We start from the raw sequence: 13,720 nt of genomic DNA on the forward strand, positions 1-13,720 counted from the left end.
ACTACTGAAAATATTAAAGGATGTATAATTAAAAAGCTAATAGAGGTGGTAAAGTGAAATAAATACTAGAATAATCTGAAAGAGTCCAAGGAAGAATAAGAAAATATTCTATAGCTGCATAAAACACATAATATTTTGTCATAAAATAGGTTCTGATAAGTAAGACATTGAGGATTATTGTTGCCCTCCCACCCAGGGGGGACTAGTAAGATGCCACAGAGTCCCTGTTCGTCTTCTCTGAGCTACACTGTTTTCCCCATGACCCCACACACACCATGTGCATCCATCATGATATCCCACAATCCCCTTCTCCCTCCCTCCCCACCCGCCCTTCCTCACCCCTCCCCTTTGGTAACTACTAGTCCCTTCTTGGAGTCTGTGAGTCTGCTGCTATTTTGTTCCTTCAGTTTTGCTTCGTTGTAATACTCCACAAATGAGGGAAATCATTTGGTACTTGTCTTTCTCTGCCTGGGTTATTTCACTGAGCATAATACCCTCTAGCTCCATCCATGTTGTTGCAAATGGTAGGATCTGTTTTCTTCTTATGGCTGAATAATATTCCATTGTGAATATGTACCACATCTTCTTTATCCATTCATCTACTGATGGACACTTAGGTTGCTTCCCTATCTTGGCTACTGTAAATAGTGCTGCAATAAACATAGGGGTGCATCTGTCTTTTTGAATCTGAGAAGTTGTATTCTTTGGGTAAATTCCTAGGAGTGGAATTCCCAGGCCAAATGGTATTTCTATTTTTAGTTTTTTAGGAACCTCCATATTGCTTTCCACAATGGTTGAACTAGTTTACATTCCCATCAGCAGTGTAGGAGGGTTCCCGCTTTCTCTGCATCCTCGCCAGCATTTGTTGTTCCTAGTCTTTTCTATGTTGGCCATCCTAACTGGTGTGAGGTGATATCTCACTGTGGTTTTAATTTGCATTTCCCTGATAATTACTGATGTGGAGCAACTTTTCATGTGCCTGTTGGCCATCTGAATTTCTTCTTTGTATAAGTGTCTGTTCATATCCTCTGCCTATTTTTTAATAGGGTTATTTGCTTTTTGGGTGTTGAGGTATGTGAGTTCTTTATATACTTTGGATGTTAACCCCTTGTCGGATATGTCATTTACAAATATGTTCTCCCATACTGTAGGAGGCCTTTTTGTTCTGCTGATGGTGTCCTTTGCTGTACAGAAGCTTTTTAGCTTGATGTAGCCCCATTTGTTCATTTTTTATTTTGTTTCCCTTGACCTAGGAAATGCGTTCAGGAAAAAGTTGCTCATGTTTATAGTCTAGAGATTTTTGCCCATGTTTTCTCCTAAGAGTTTTATGGTTTCTCGACTTACATTCGGGTCTTTGATCTATTTTGAAACTTACTTGGAACTTTCTTTATGATGCTTTTTATAACATCAATTAATCCCCCCTCCCAGGCCTCATCCTACCAGTTTGTTGGGAATCAGCCTCAGTCCTTGTAAGCATGCTGGTTCCAACCTCTGTTTGTCCCCAGGGTGCTAGAATTACACCAGCGGGAGGCCTGAAGGTGTGTGGACGGAGGTGGGGGGTGGGGAGTGGCATCTGTCATGGCGATGGCTCTCCACAAGGGTTGCTATTGAGACGTCCAGTGTCCAGACCCACGTGGCCCCCTCAGTCCCACACATCTGGGCTCCTTCCACGCCGTGCTTCAGGCATCTGTGTGGCTGCTGCTGGTCTCATCTCCTGCAGCTCCTCCTAGGAAGCATCCTAGAGGTTGATGCCTTCCTGTGCTTCGCCGGGGAAGCAGGCTGCAAGGTCTGTCTCTGGAATGCCGCAGATGCCTCCTCCCCTTCTCCAAGCCCCAGCCCCGCAGAGAGTCTCATTCTAGAAGGCAGCAGACCTTTCTCTCTTCCTGATTCTGGGGCAAATTCCTTTCTACATTCTACCCTTCCCCTCACTCTAGGAAGAGCATTCGTGAACAAAGTCAAGAAGACTTGTGCCCTCTCTTTTCACCTTGCATACCCTCCCCATGAGGCCAGGGCTCTGTGCTTTAACAGGAGTGGGATAAGAAGGACAATACCAAAAGAGAAAAACATTCAAAAAATATGAAAACACCCTGCCATGGAAGGAAGGGAAGAGCAGGAAAAAACACCGACCTACCCTCTTCTCCCTTTTCTGAAGCAACTCAGGTACACCGTGAAAGCACTAGGTTCTGCCACAGCCTGCGGAGTATGTTGACCTTGCTCTCAAGGTGTTCCCCCCAAACCTCAAACCCAGGGCTCAAGACAGAGAATCTAGGAAAAGAGAGGGCTTTTCTCACACACACAGAAGGCAGAGCCATGTGTTTGCAATCTGAAATGTGCATTTGGAGGAAATCACTGTGAAGTGGCCAAGGCAATAATGTCACGCCAGAGGTTGGAGGCACCTGAGGGCCAGCATATTCTAGAGGTCCTCGTTGCACAGGTCAGAGCCCCTGCAGCACCTGAAGTCCACCAGGTAGGCACTCCATTTAATGCGGTTCACATTCGCACAGTTCTTCAGGCAGCCCATGAAGGTCAGCCAGGGGGTACCGTCATCTGCAGAATGGAGTAGATACTCATCAGCAAAGAAGCTTCTGCAAAAATCACCTCTTTCCAGCCCATTACCAGCACAGGATGAACAACTTGGCAGATTTGCAGGTTCTGTTATTCAAATGTGAAGAACTGGAAGATACTGCAAGTCAGAAACTTCCCCAAAGAAAAGCAACGGTGGAAGAGTTTTTAAAACATTTTGAGGGGTGGGGAGGTAATGATAGCAGCAGTTTCAGGGCTGGCCAGAGCTGGAGGCCTCAATCGAGAATCCTAATGCTGGTTTAAGTTAAGGGTGATAAAGGCCAAGGGTTTGCTTAGCACCAAAGGTCAGAGAAGAGACAGGGCCATTTACCGGTATCTGTGCTGACACGTGCCCCTCCGTCTGCAGTTTAAAGCCACCCACATGGAAGTCCAGGCAGGGACAGACAAGGAGCTGCCTCCCCATCCAACAAGCAGCTGTTTTCCACGGGCCACATTGTGCCTCTCCTCTCCCCTCAATTCAGCCTCCCCTGTTGTCAGCAGGCTTTTCAAAATAGGTTCCATTGCTGCAGACCCGCACCTTAGTGCCCACTTCCGTTAGTTTTCATTATGGCCTATGATGAGCATAGAGATGTCAGTCGTCCCAGGGCTGAGGCTGCCTGTAGTGAAGTAAGGTCCCTCCTTTTTCACTGTGGCTGACACGTCCCCATCTGCTTCTCTCCCCTTCCTCCGTCCCCCAGCCCCCAACTTACTTTTGAAAATCCTTCCAGTGGTGCAAGCCTCCTCTTTTGCTGCAGCGCATATTCCTCTGCCCCTGGAACACTCCTCTCCCGGGAACTGGAGGTGGCACATCCTGCACTGAACGATTTCTGTCATTTGGGCCAGAGAGCAGGGACACAAGTGAGACAGGCCCACGTGGCACGGAAGAACCGGAAGTCCGCTTGGAGCCCGAGGGCTTTGCCAGAGACGCAGCAGGTACGGGCACCTGCCTGTGCAGGCAACAGACTATGCCAGGAGAGCGACCGGAGTGACACCTCTCGCGGCCTCTCTGCACCTCTTCTCTCCCTGCAAGGCCCCTCTGCTATAGGGCTCCCCATTCCCACAGGGGGCAGCACACACCAGGAGGAGAAAGATAAATACGCTTTCTCTTTTTTTTTTGCCTCATTCCTTCTTTATAATTGACCCGACGCAGCTTTTTCTTGTCTGCCTGTGCCTGGAAGCTGACCGTGTGGAAAAGCAGCTGAACTTCACGCAGCAGTTACACTGTACGGCACGTGTAAAGTCAGCCTGCCACCGTCTCCTTCCCTTTGGCTTGCCCCTTACTGCACACGCCCTCAGCCTTGTCAACCGCTGCTCGTTATTTTGCCAAATTAAAATCAGCTCCCAGCCCCGCCCCATCCTGCTGCAAAAGGTTGCTGAGGGTTGAAATTCAAGGTCTGTCTCTGGGTTTTTTTCTACCCCCAGTGCCCACCCAGTCCCTTCATCTCACGCCTCCGACTCTCCCCTTCCCACCCCACTGAGCCATTTCTACTCACTTGCATGTTCTTTGTCTGCAAATGAACCAGATAATGCTGTTGGACAAAAAGATACACTCTCTGCAGACTTCATTTTACAACCCCACCTCACAACTTCTGCAAAAATCCTCTCAATGCCTTTATAATCCACCTCTTTCCTAGTATGGCAGGGGGCGGGTGGGCATGGTAGAGGGAAGGCTAAGGCTTTGGTGATGGCTGGGGATATGATGGCTGTGGGTGAGAGGCATGGCTTAAGAGTGACAGCTTCTGTTACCATATGGCTCATAAGAGGACCTCTGCAGTGGGAACCCCAACCCATTCCAGGATCCTGGACACGTCTCACCAACTGGCAACCCTTGGGACTCACCTCTGAAGCAGTGGAGCAGGATGGGGAGTCCCAGCAGGAGGCACTTACCCATTTTGAAGAGGGAAAGGAGCGGGGCAGGGCAGGGAGCTGCCAGGGGCCTATTTATACATCTGCCAGGTTGGGCTGCCCCAGGAAGCCCAGGGGTGGGGACACAGTGCAAGTCCTTCAAGGGAAAACAGTGCCTCTGGACTTTCTCTTTCTGGCAAGCTGAGGAGAACAGGGACTGGCTAGGTGAGTCCTGGACCTGGTTTATTCCAGTCATACCACTTAGGGGTTGTAATGTCACGTTCTATGCTTTTTTCCTTATACCACACTGTGGGGGAACACAAGGGAAAGTCAGGGCTGGGGGTGGGACTCAGAGCCATCTCCACCAAGATGCTCATTAAAGCTGGGAGAGTACATGAGGGCAAGTAGTGGGAATGCAGAAGGCCCGAGGAAGGCTGAGCCTTAAAAGAGCCTGCCTAAGGGAATGGGGAGAGAAGGGAAAGGTTAGGCTCGCAGGCATGGACAGAGGACCATCAGGAGGGGGGTGGTCCCCCACTGTCAGGCGTCCTGGAACACAGCAAGCCCTGGGGTAGAAGATGAGAGCCGGGACAGAACTGCACCTCCTCGTTCTTGGAGTTTCCAGGTGGCTGAGGCTTAGACTTTTGTCAGGAGAGAGGTTTGAGGTTACTTCTCCTGGAGGGGGGTAAGCTGGTGTCTTCCCACATGATGCCAGGCCAGGTGTTACGGACTCCGTGTTCAGAGTCCGAGTGGGACTGAGTATTCAGCTGGGGGCAGAGGTGGCTGAATGTAAGATTCCCCTCGAGGGGTGTGAGTCACAGGAGTCTAAAAACAGGAGTCTAGGATCTCATTCTACGTATGCTGTGGTTTCCTTCCGTGATTCCCACACCTTCAGCTAGTTGTACCAGAAGTTGCAGCACAGTCTCTGCTGTCCTTGCTGGGAGCTGAGGGCATGATCTGTGCCCGTGCTGAAGGCACAGCCATGGCAGCGAGAAAAGCAGTAACTGGAAGGAAGCGGATTGCACCAGGGCACAATGTAGGTCTGCAGCAGGGGGTCCAGATCTAAGGCAGACGGTGGCCAAAGAGCGAGGGACAAGAGTGACGTATGGAAGAGATCTTCCCCATGAGCTATTGGGGGTCATATTACATGGCAGAAGAGCTAACTGGCATTTCCATGCCAGGAGGAAGGAGGAAGAGAGGTGTAAGTAGTTAACGGCTTACTTGGGGCGCCTAGTACCTGGTGAAGCTTTGAAATAACACCATTAGATATTCGTGTATTACACACACACTCACACACGTGTATTCATATACGCAAATGACATCACTGATTTTTGTGTTTTGCATAGTCACTAACATATCTTTCCCATTCCCTCTCCCATTGCCCTGAAGTTTCACATCTTCTCTTGCATCTTTACCTTCCTTTCTTGGACCTTTTGAGAACCCCCCTCTTTTCCTTTTAGGAATTCCATATTTAATCTTTGCTAATGTCAGCACACAAGGAAGGAGGAAAGGTGCTCTGCCTGTGCCCCATCAGAAGCTGTCTCCTCGCCTAATTACACTCCTGTGATATTATCACACTCCTTCTCCTAAGGCAGAAATTTCCTGCTTGCAACTAGACTGATTCACCTGGACTCCTTGTTTATATTTGATCCCTATTTTATTGACTTTTCTCCTCAAATCTCCTCACATTCACACACCCAGCCTTAGTATCCCATAATACCTGACTTTCTAAGTGGACTCCCCTCTGTTCCTTTTCTCAGTCCCCCACCCCACCCCGCCACCGGGGCACCCTGAATAATTCTTACAGAATAAATTTCAGAGCCATGACCTAAAGGTATTCAGGAATGAATCCCTTTTGCTATCACTCTGGACTTTATGTAGGTCTGTGTGGTCCCTTTATTCAGGATCACAGCGTTCCAGAGCTACAATTTGTCCAGAAAAGCAGGCCAGGGTTTTATCTCAACTCTGAGGGTGACTGGGTGGCTACTCAATGATGTCTTTATGTGTGTGATTAGAAGATATTTTGATTACGGGCTAGGACTCCAACATTATCATGTAAAACAATACAAGTGATATTTCTTGAAGGGAAATACACTTTCCAACCAGTTATCATTATGTTTAAAAGAAACAGATCTACTCTGCACAGGCAATATGGCAAAATGTCCCTGAGGTTCACTGGTAACTGAGATGTTCTCACAGTATGATCTTTTGAGTAGGTCACTGGGGCTGGCGGTGAGTAGGGTTGGGAGGAAAGAGACCTCAGCTTGGGCGGATCCTCCACGTGAGGAGGTCAGCACAGTGAGGAACCCCAGTTACGTTCCAGCGCAGCACCAACGGCCTTGGGCTCCTGGGTTTTCCGAATACCCACTGGCCTTACACTAGTGATCCGCGGGGGAAGAACAGTGCCTTCTAGATCAGGGCTGAAGGAACAGTCAGGTCAGAGCGGCCTGTCGGTTTTCCCTCAGGCAAGGGAACGACACACGTCTGGGTGACTGGGACTAGCTGACTCCATAGAAGTTCCCCATCTTGGGGGATGTGAAAGCAGGAAATTTTCAGACAACATGTGCAGGTCCAAGAAGGAACGTGTAAGTGTCTCTGGGGAGCCTTTACCTGTGTATTCTTTTCTATCATGAGACTCATCCCTGAGAATTTTCTGGGACTCTCCAGACTGTGCAATGCGTGCACAGCTGCCTAGATCATTCTCCCACGATGCTGAAGAAGAGCGGGTGGCCATGAAGTGATTCAGAGGTAGGCGTAGCATTTAAGGGTGAAAAGGTAGCCCGTACTCTATCCACTGCTCCCAGGATAGCTCACAGCTCAAATAAGTGTCCTGTACTGTGCATATGCTGTGTCAGCAAATCTAGCTGTCACCAGGAGAACTCCTCCCGAGGGTCACTTGGCTAAGGAGAACCTAGGACCCCTCTTCTACTTCCCATGGGAAGTTCACCAGCACATAAAGGTCAAGTTTCTTTGCAAAGTGCCAGCACTCCCAGCGAGGCACCCAGCACTCTGCATTGCTGAGTTTATTAGTTTACTGCATACTTTTTAAATGTATCCCTTCAGATTATGAAAAACAATCTCTATATTCAGAGAGACTGTCCCTCACCTGTTTACCAAAGCAGACCCCCCCCCCTCCATGTTATTTCCTCTGTATGAGTATGTGTGTGTGTGGGGGGGGTAGATGTGGGGTTTTGGTGAAAAATAATACACATACCAAAAAAGGTATAAAACATTAATGCGTATCTTAAATTATTTTAAACTAAACCATGTAAGTGTGAAGCAGGTCAGAAAGCTCCCTCCACCAAAAGACCCTCCTAACGGCACTGTCCTTTGTCCTCATCTAGTGGGAAATGTTATCCTTTCTCCTACAGAATTTAACTATTGTTGTGTTTTATAGTTTTAACACACTATATTTTTGCTTATTTTTGAGTATCAGTATAAATCAATCAATAGGCAATCTAGGAATTATTCATATTCTTGTATGAATTCTTGCATGAATACTACAGTATTCCATTACATGAATATTAGGCCCGAGAACTTCCCAGTAGTGATGCAAAATATCTGCTCAGAGATCAAATAAGCTCAGAAAATCCTAAGCAAGAGAAATGTAAAAATCCAGCATCAGAGTGAGATTTCAAAAAGTTAAAGAAAATGATAAAATATTAAAAGTAACCAGAAGACAAAAAACTTAATCTGTTCAAAAGAGCACCAGACTGGGAGCTGAATTCTCAGTCAAAACAATGGAAGTTAGAAATTCATGGGATGACATCTTCAATATGCTGAAAGAAGGCACTGCCAACATAGAATTCCATATCCAGAGAAGAATCCTTCAGGAATAAAGTGAAATACAGACATTATTAGACTTTAGTGATGCCATCAAAAAACCCACCCACACAGAAACTGTTGTATTAGCAACAAATATTTGTTCAGTGAAATCGACATGTTCGTTTGAACTCGCAAAGGCTGGAGGTCAAGTGCACATTTGGATTCCCACGGACAAGTAAGTCTTTTCTGATGCTGACCTCTGTCCCCGCAGGCCCAGAGGCCTTGCACTTCTGGTGCATCAGGCCCTTCAGCCCTCCCATCAGCATCCCCAGCTCCAGGGCCCTCTGGGTAAGTGTTCCTTCTTCCAGGACCCCTCCTCTGATGCCCAGTTCCCCGCGTGCCCTCGCAGCGCAGCCGAGAGCCGTGACATGAACAGGCAGCCCTGTCTGATGCCTTCCTCTCTCAGCCCGGCCTGTTCTGCCTTCACACTATCACTGCTGCGTGTCGCTTCTCCATCCCCACAATGGGCCTTCTCACTGCTCACCGGGAGCCCATTATTTTCTCAGTGTGGGAGCATTTGTTGAATTGAATCCACCGAAATGGAGTCTTAGGAGCCTTGGGTTAGAGGAGAAAGCTTTGCCTCTGCTCCTCTGAGTACAGGAAGGCTGTTACCCCAGAGCTGGGACTTGGCAGCTGCTCGGAGGAAGGAAGAAGGATTGAGGACCTGGAGTGTGAGACTGTTTGGAGCACTTCAACCTGAAGGCTCAGAGGGACAAAATGATGAAACTGCAGAAGGAGGGAGGTCAAGAAGAGGAGGCCCCAAGAGAAAGGTGGCCCCGGGCCATGACCTGAAGCCAGATTGGATCCCTATTCTTAAGGAGAGACAGCGGTGCAGTGGGCCGCCCTGGGAGTTTCGTGTAGCTCCAGACAGTGGGAGGTGGGCTGTGGACACGGCCTTCAGTAGTATGTCATCCTGATAAGCCTGGGACCCCACTGTTCCAGGAACAGCTGCCATCCAGCCCACAGGGTCAGGGGAACAGGGCATCTTCTTCTCGGGGCCTTGAGCTGAGACCGTTTCTGATCATGAAAGTCCAGATGGGCAGCAGATAAGAGGTGGAAGGCTCCGTCAGGCGCGAAAAGGGAACAGCGAGCCCTTGAACCAGACAGCATTGGTGCTCCTGGCGCCCTTCAGAGGTGGGCGGGGAAGGAGTCAGAGGGCTTAGCACCCTGAGAAGGTGTGAATATGCTCAAGAACAGTAATAGCTCATATAATTTCAAAGACTTAAAAATGTGCCAAAATGCTGAAGATCCAAGGTTGGAAAGGGGGCATAGCCTCCTCTCCATGTCTCAGTACTTCCCTGGGGATGTGTGCTCCCATGCAGTGTGAGAACATGAGATGTGTGATACCTTCTCACACCCTTCCTCATCCCCCACACGCGCCCCTGCACCGTGGAAGTCCCTACGGCATGTCCACAGGCCCTCCAGCGAGGACTCTCTGCTCAGGTTCACCGGGGTACCCAGCTCCCCCTCATTTCAAAATTCATGCAATAGCCAAGAGTTTAGTATCACAGGTGTAATGGAGCATAATGTAAGTCCTACTACATATTTCTTTTTTATAATTGTCAAGTGTTTTTTTTGGGGGGGGGCGTCCTTACTACTTGCCAGGGGTTTACCATGCCATCTTCTGTCTCACCTGCTACCATTTGGTGCCACCTCTTGGTTTTACGGGATGCTTGGTTGGGGGCCTCTTTGGAGCTTCCGTGATTCCAGTGCCATCCGTCCTTCTGGGCTGCTCCTCGGAGGATGAGAGCAGGCACACATCTGTGCTCCCTCGGGAGGATTCTCAGCAGGCAGCTCAGTCGGAGCATCGGCCAGCAGGTGAAAGCCAGACTGAAAAGGCTGTGCTTCTTTGGCACAGGGTCTATGCAAACAGGTGCGCAAGAGCAATAATAATAGCGCCACTGCTGGTAATCATCATCATAATAAATGATAATACCTAGCGACTTGAGTTTTACATTTTTATTTTTTCTTTTTAGTACCCAAAACCTGAAACTATGGATGTGATATGACTTGAGTCCTTGGTCTTCTTGCCCGATTAACTATCTCCCTAGTGACTGTATGTCACCACTCTACATGCCCTCTATACTGTAGTGTTTCTGGTTCAGGCTGGCTCAGTTTCTGTGTGTATGTATTCAGCATATATGTTATTATATATTACTTAACATTACATATACATACATTACATACATTGTGTGTGTGTGTATGGCAAGTACAAGATATCTTCTTAAATCATCTGATCCCCATAGCAACTCCATGGTATAGGTATTATAATTCTGCTTTTCAGCTGAGAGTGGAGGTTGAGGGAGGTAAGACAAGCTGTGTGGGAAGTGAGGCTTCTCAGTCAGGGTGGTCTGACTGTGAAAGCTTGTGCTCTTTCTCCTGCTTCTCTAATTAAAGGAAAACTAGTTAACAAAGAACTCTTACTTAAATGGTTATTTAGAACAAAAATCAAATTACAAATTTAATACTGTACCTTTTTTTTAAAAAGATTTTATGTAGAACAGCCTTCCCAGACAATGCAAAGATGGCAACCTGTGTTACTTTGACTGGAGAGGAGCAGAGATCATGACCTCCGTCAGCGCCGTCGTGGTGATGAGGAGCTGCAGATCCGTGACCCGGGAGCAACAGACAGACAACACTTTCATGCTTAGTACTAGTGGCCGGTACAGTTCTTTTCTTCCGCCTGGATATTGCGTGGGCCTGCTTTACCCTGCACTCTGCATAGAGTTCCCGATGATGTGCAAACAGCCCTGTATACGGGCCCCGGGTACATCAAGTCCTTCAGTGACAAAACCATCAGGACAACAGTGTCACTTGGGTTGTGAAATTCCTTGCCAACCGGTCTGCTGACTGCCAACCATTTGCTCCTATCTATGCTGGCCTCTCGCTCAAGCACAACTATACAGGACTCAACTGGGGAAGGGGGACGCTGGACACTACACTGAGGTTAGCATGTGGTGCAAAGGGAGCCCGTCACCCGCACAAGCAGCTCCCTAACCCAGTCATTTCAAGGTGGAAAGTTCGTGTGGCAGCCTCAGATTGATGAGAAAAGGGAGCCCGTCACCCGCACAAGCAGCTCCCTAACCCAGTCATTTCAAGGTGGGAAGTTCGTGTGGCAGCCTCAGATGGATGGGAAAAGACCAGCTGTCTCTTGGACATTCTCTGGGAGGACATGACGCAAGAATTCAACTTAAATGAGTTATATCACCAGGCCAAGCTGTCGAAGCTGTCAAAGGCTGGAGATAAATCCCGCAGGAGCAGCTGAGGGCCCCAGCACCCACCTCAGTGGCAGACAGGGAAGCAGGAAGGATGCAGAGGACCCCTGCCTTGTCAGTACTTCACCTGTGCCAATCCCAGGTGCCTTAGAGGCCCTGCCCCTTCTGTAACTGTTACCCAGGGTAACATGCAGTGTCGTAGCTGAACTTTCACCGGCCTCCACTAGGAAATAGGATGCCAACAGGAGTCTCCCCTCCGGACCAGACCAGCTGACGTTGGTAGGATCCAAGATGGCGGCTCCCTTGACCCCAAAAGACCTCTGACTTCATTATAATGTCCTTTCCATAGTAAAGGCCACTCCCACCAGCGCCATGACAGCTGACAATCATGACAATGAGAAGAAACCATAAGAGGACAAAAGAAAGGTGGTATTCCGTTTTTGAAAAGTTTTCTGTGCCCATCCCAATAAAATTCATGAATTTTCCTCCCCTTGCCTTTCATGCCAAATCCTTTCATGACATCTGCCCTGTACCTGTGACTTCCTCTCACGTGTGCTCTCCATTCTCTGGCCATTGAATAAGCCTGCACTGCCTGGCACTCACTTTCAGTTTCCTATGTTGGCTTCGCATCACCAAACAGGCAAAGTCCCCATCTTATGGGGACCAGCTTCGTTGGTAACATAACCAGAAGCTCGCCTGAGGCCCTGGTCTTACACTTGGGCTTTCCCTGTTCCTCTGTGCCTGTGTGGGGCAGGGTGCTGCTTCTGATTTTAAAGAGGCTCCCAGGCAGTAAACATATTGTAGCTCTGGGAGGAGGGGGTTTCCTGCCAGGGGCACATTCACTATGAATTCGCTTAGACAGAAGGAAGACAAGGGCAAGAGGCTGAGAAGGAAAGGGATTGTTCCCCTGCCTCAGTCTCTCTTCGCTCCAAACCCTGGCTGCTCACCTCTCCGGGCTCCTGCTTGCCCACTGTCTCACCTGGAGGGACTCTGTGGGTGGATCCCCAGTGGAGGAGAGAATGGGTGCTCCCTCTCTACCCTCACCCCAGACCTGCCATCCCATGGCTGACCAGAGGCTGTCACCCTTAACCCTCCCATAAATGCGAACGTGCTCTTGTTATATACACAATGGGCACTATTAAGGCCAGGAGGGAATCCTAGTCAGAAAGTTCCGTTCCCCACACATATGTCCTCCCCTGCTGCGGATATTTCACTGGAGGAAAGGAGAAGCAAATGCATTCCCTCCCAGCTTGGGTCGGTGTGACAACTGCTGTCCACCCCTCGCACCCCTCCACCACACTGAGGTTTCATTATTCCTCTCAGTGGACCTACGTAGTCTACTTAGATTAAACTCTAACATAAGATGTCAGGGGTACAGAATCAGTGGTAAGATTTTTCCCCCAAGGACCCTCGCCTCATTAGGCACTTCTGGCTTGGTCTGTGGCCTTCATTAAAAAGTATAAACCCAACTTTGTAACTGGTCCCAAGCAGAAACCTTTAACCACAGTTTTATCATTGAAGATAGTACTGAATAATCTCCCTATTTTTTGGAGATTGGGAGGAAAGGGAATAAAAATTTGATTTATTCCTTTGCATAGTGGGGTCTGGAAGATGGAGCCCCTGGGCAGGACTGGGGTTTCAGTCACCTTGCTCCCTATTTTCCCCACACCCAGTTGATTTTTCATAATAAAAACACTGCAATTTTCTTTGGAAAAAATTTTGTAAAGAATTTTACACAATAAATTATTGAATAAACCTGTATCCTTCAGTCAGAGAAACACAGGCATCCAATCACACAATACATTGCCCTTCTGGAATGTTCCTTGTCTCCCAGCCCCCACCTCCCCTGTGACCTCAGCTGAGGTTTTGCAGGAAAATGAATGTGGGTCTCCAATTCCCTACCTCTGTAAAACTTTTTTCTCATTTGTTTGAAAGGTGGCTAAGATTCAGGGGAGCTGCCAATGAAAATAAAACCTGCAGTGCACTGAAAACTCTTCTGGCATTTGGGATGCTTCCTCCATCTTGCCTCACATCCTCTACTAGGTTGTGAGCACCTCTGGAGATTTAGTTTATATTCACTTGCATCCACCAAGTGCCTAGGGCAGAGCTGGGCCAAGATCAGGGGCTCATGGAGCACAAGTGAACTGCTTGTTGCCTGACCTGCAGGTAATTGTTGTGGTGCCCAGACAGAGGGAGAACTGGGAACTTCAGCTGGGAAAAGGTTGGGCTCAGTTTAGTTGTTGTTCATTGAACATATTTTGAGTAGCAACTGTTTG

At 48.4% G+C, this 13,720-nt stretch overlaps 1 protein-coding gene and 1 pseudogene across 1 annotated transcript; one reads left to right on the plus strand and one right to left on the minus strand.

Moving 5' to 3' along the window:
- Positions 1-394: 394 nt before the first annotated feature.
- Positions 395-4,482, minus strand: PATE1 (prostate and testis expressed 1). The gene is made up of 4 exons (XM_017666722.3): positions 4,402-4,482; positions 4,056-4,091; positions 3,273-3,389; positions 395-2,547 (listed from the first exon to the last, which is right to left on the minus strand). The coding sequence occupies exons 1-4, from the start codon at positions 4,451-4,453 to the stop codon at positions 2,414-2,416; spliced, it is 339 nt and encodes a 112-aa protein (XP_017522211.3). The 5' UTR covers positions 4,454-4,482; the 3' UTR covers positions 395-2,413.
- Positions 4,483-10,708: 6,226 nt separating this feature from the next.
- LOC108401032 (thioredoxin-related transmembrane protein 2-like) lies at positions 10,709-11,899 on the plus strand (annotated as a pseudogene).
- Positions 11,900-13,720: the final 1,821 nt, after the last annotated feature.

Source organism: Manis javanica, chromosome 6 (assembly GCF_040802235.1).
Source record: "Manis javanica isolate MJ-LG chromosome 6, MJ_LKY, whole genome shotgun sequence".
NCBI lineage: Eukaryota > Metazoa > Chordata > Mammalia > Pholidota > Manidae > Manis > Manis javanica.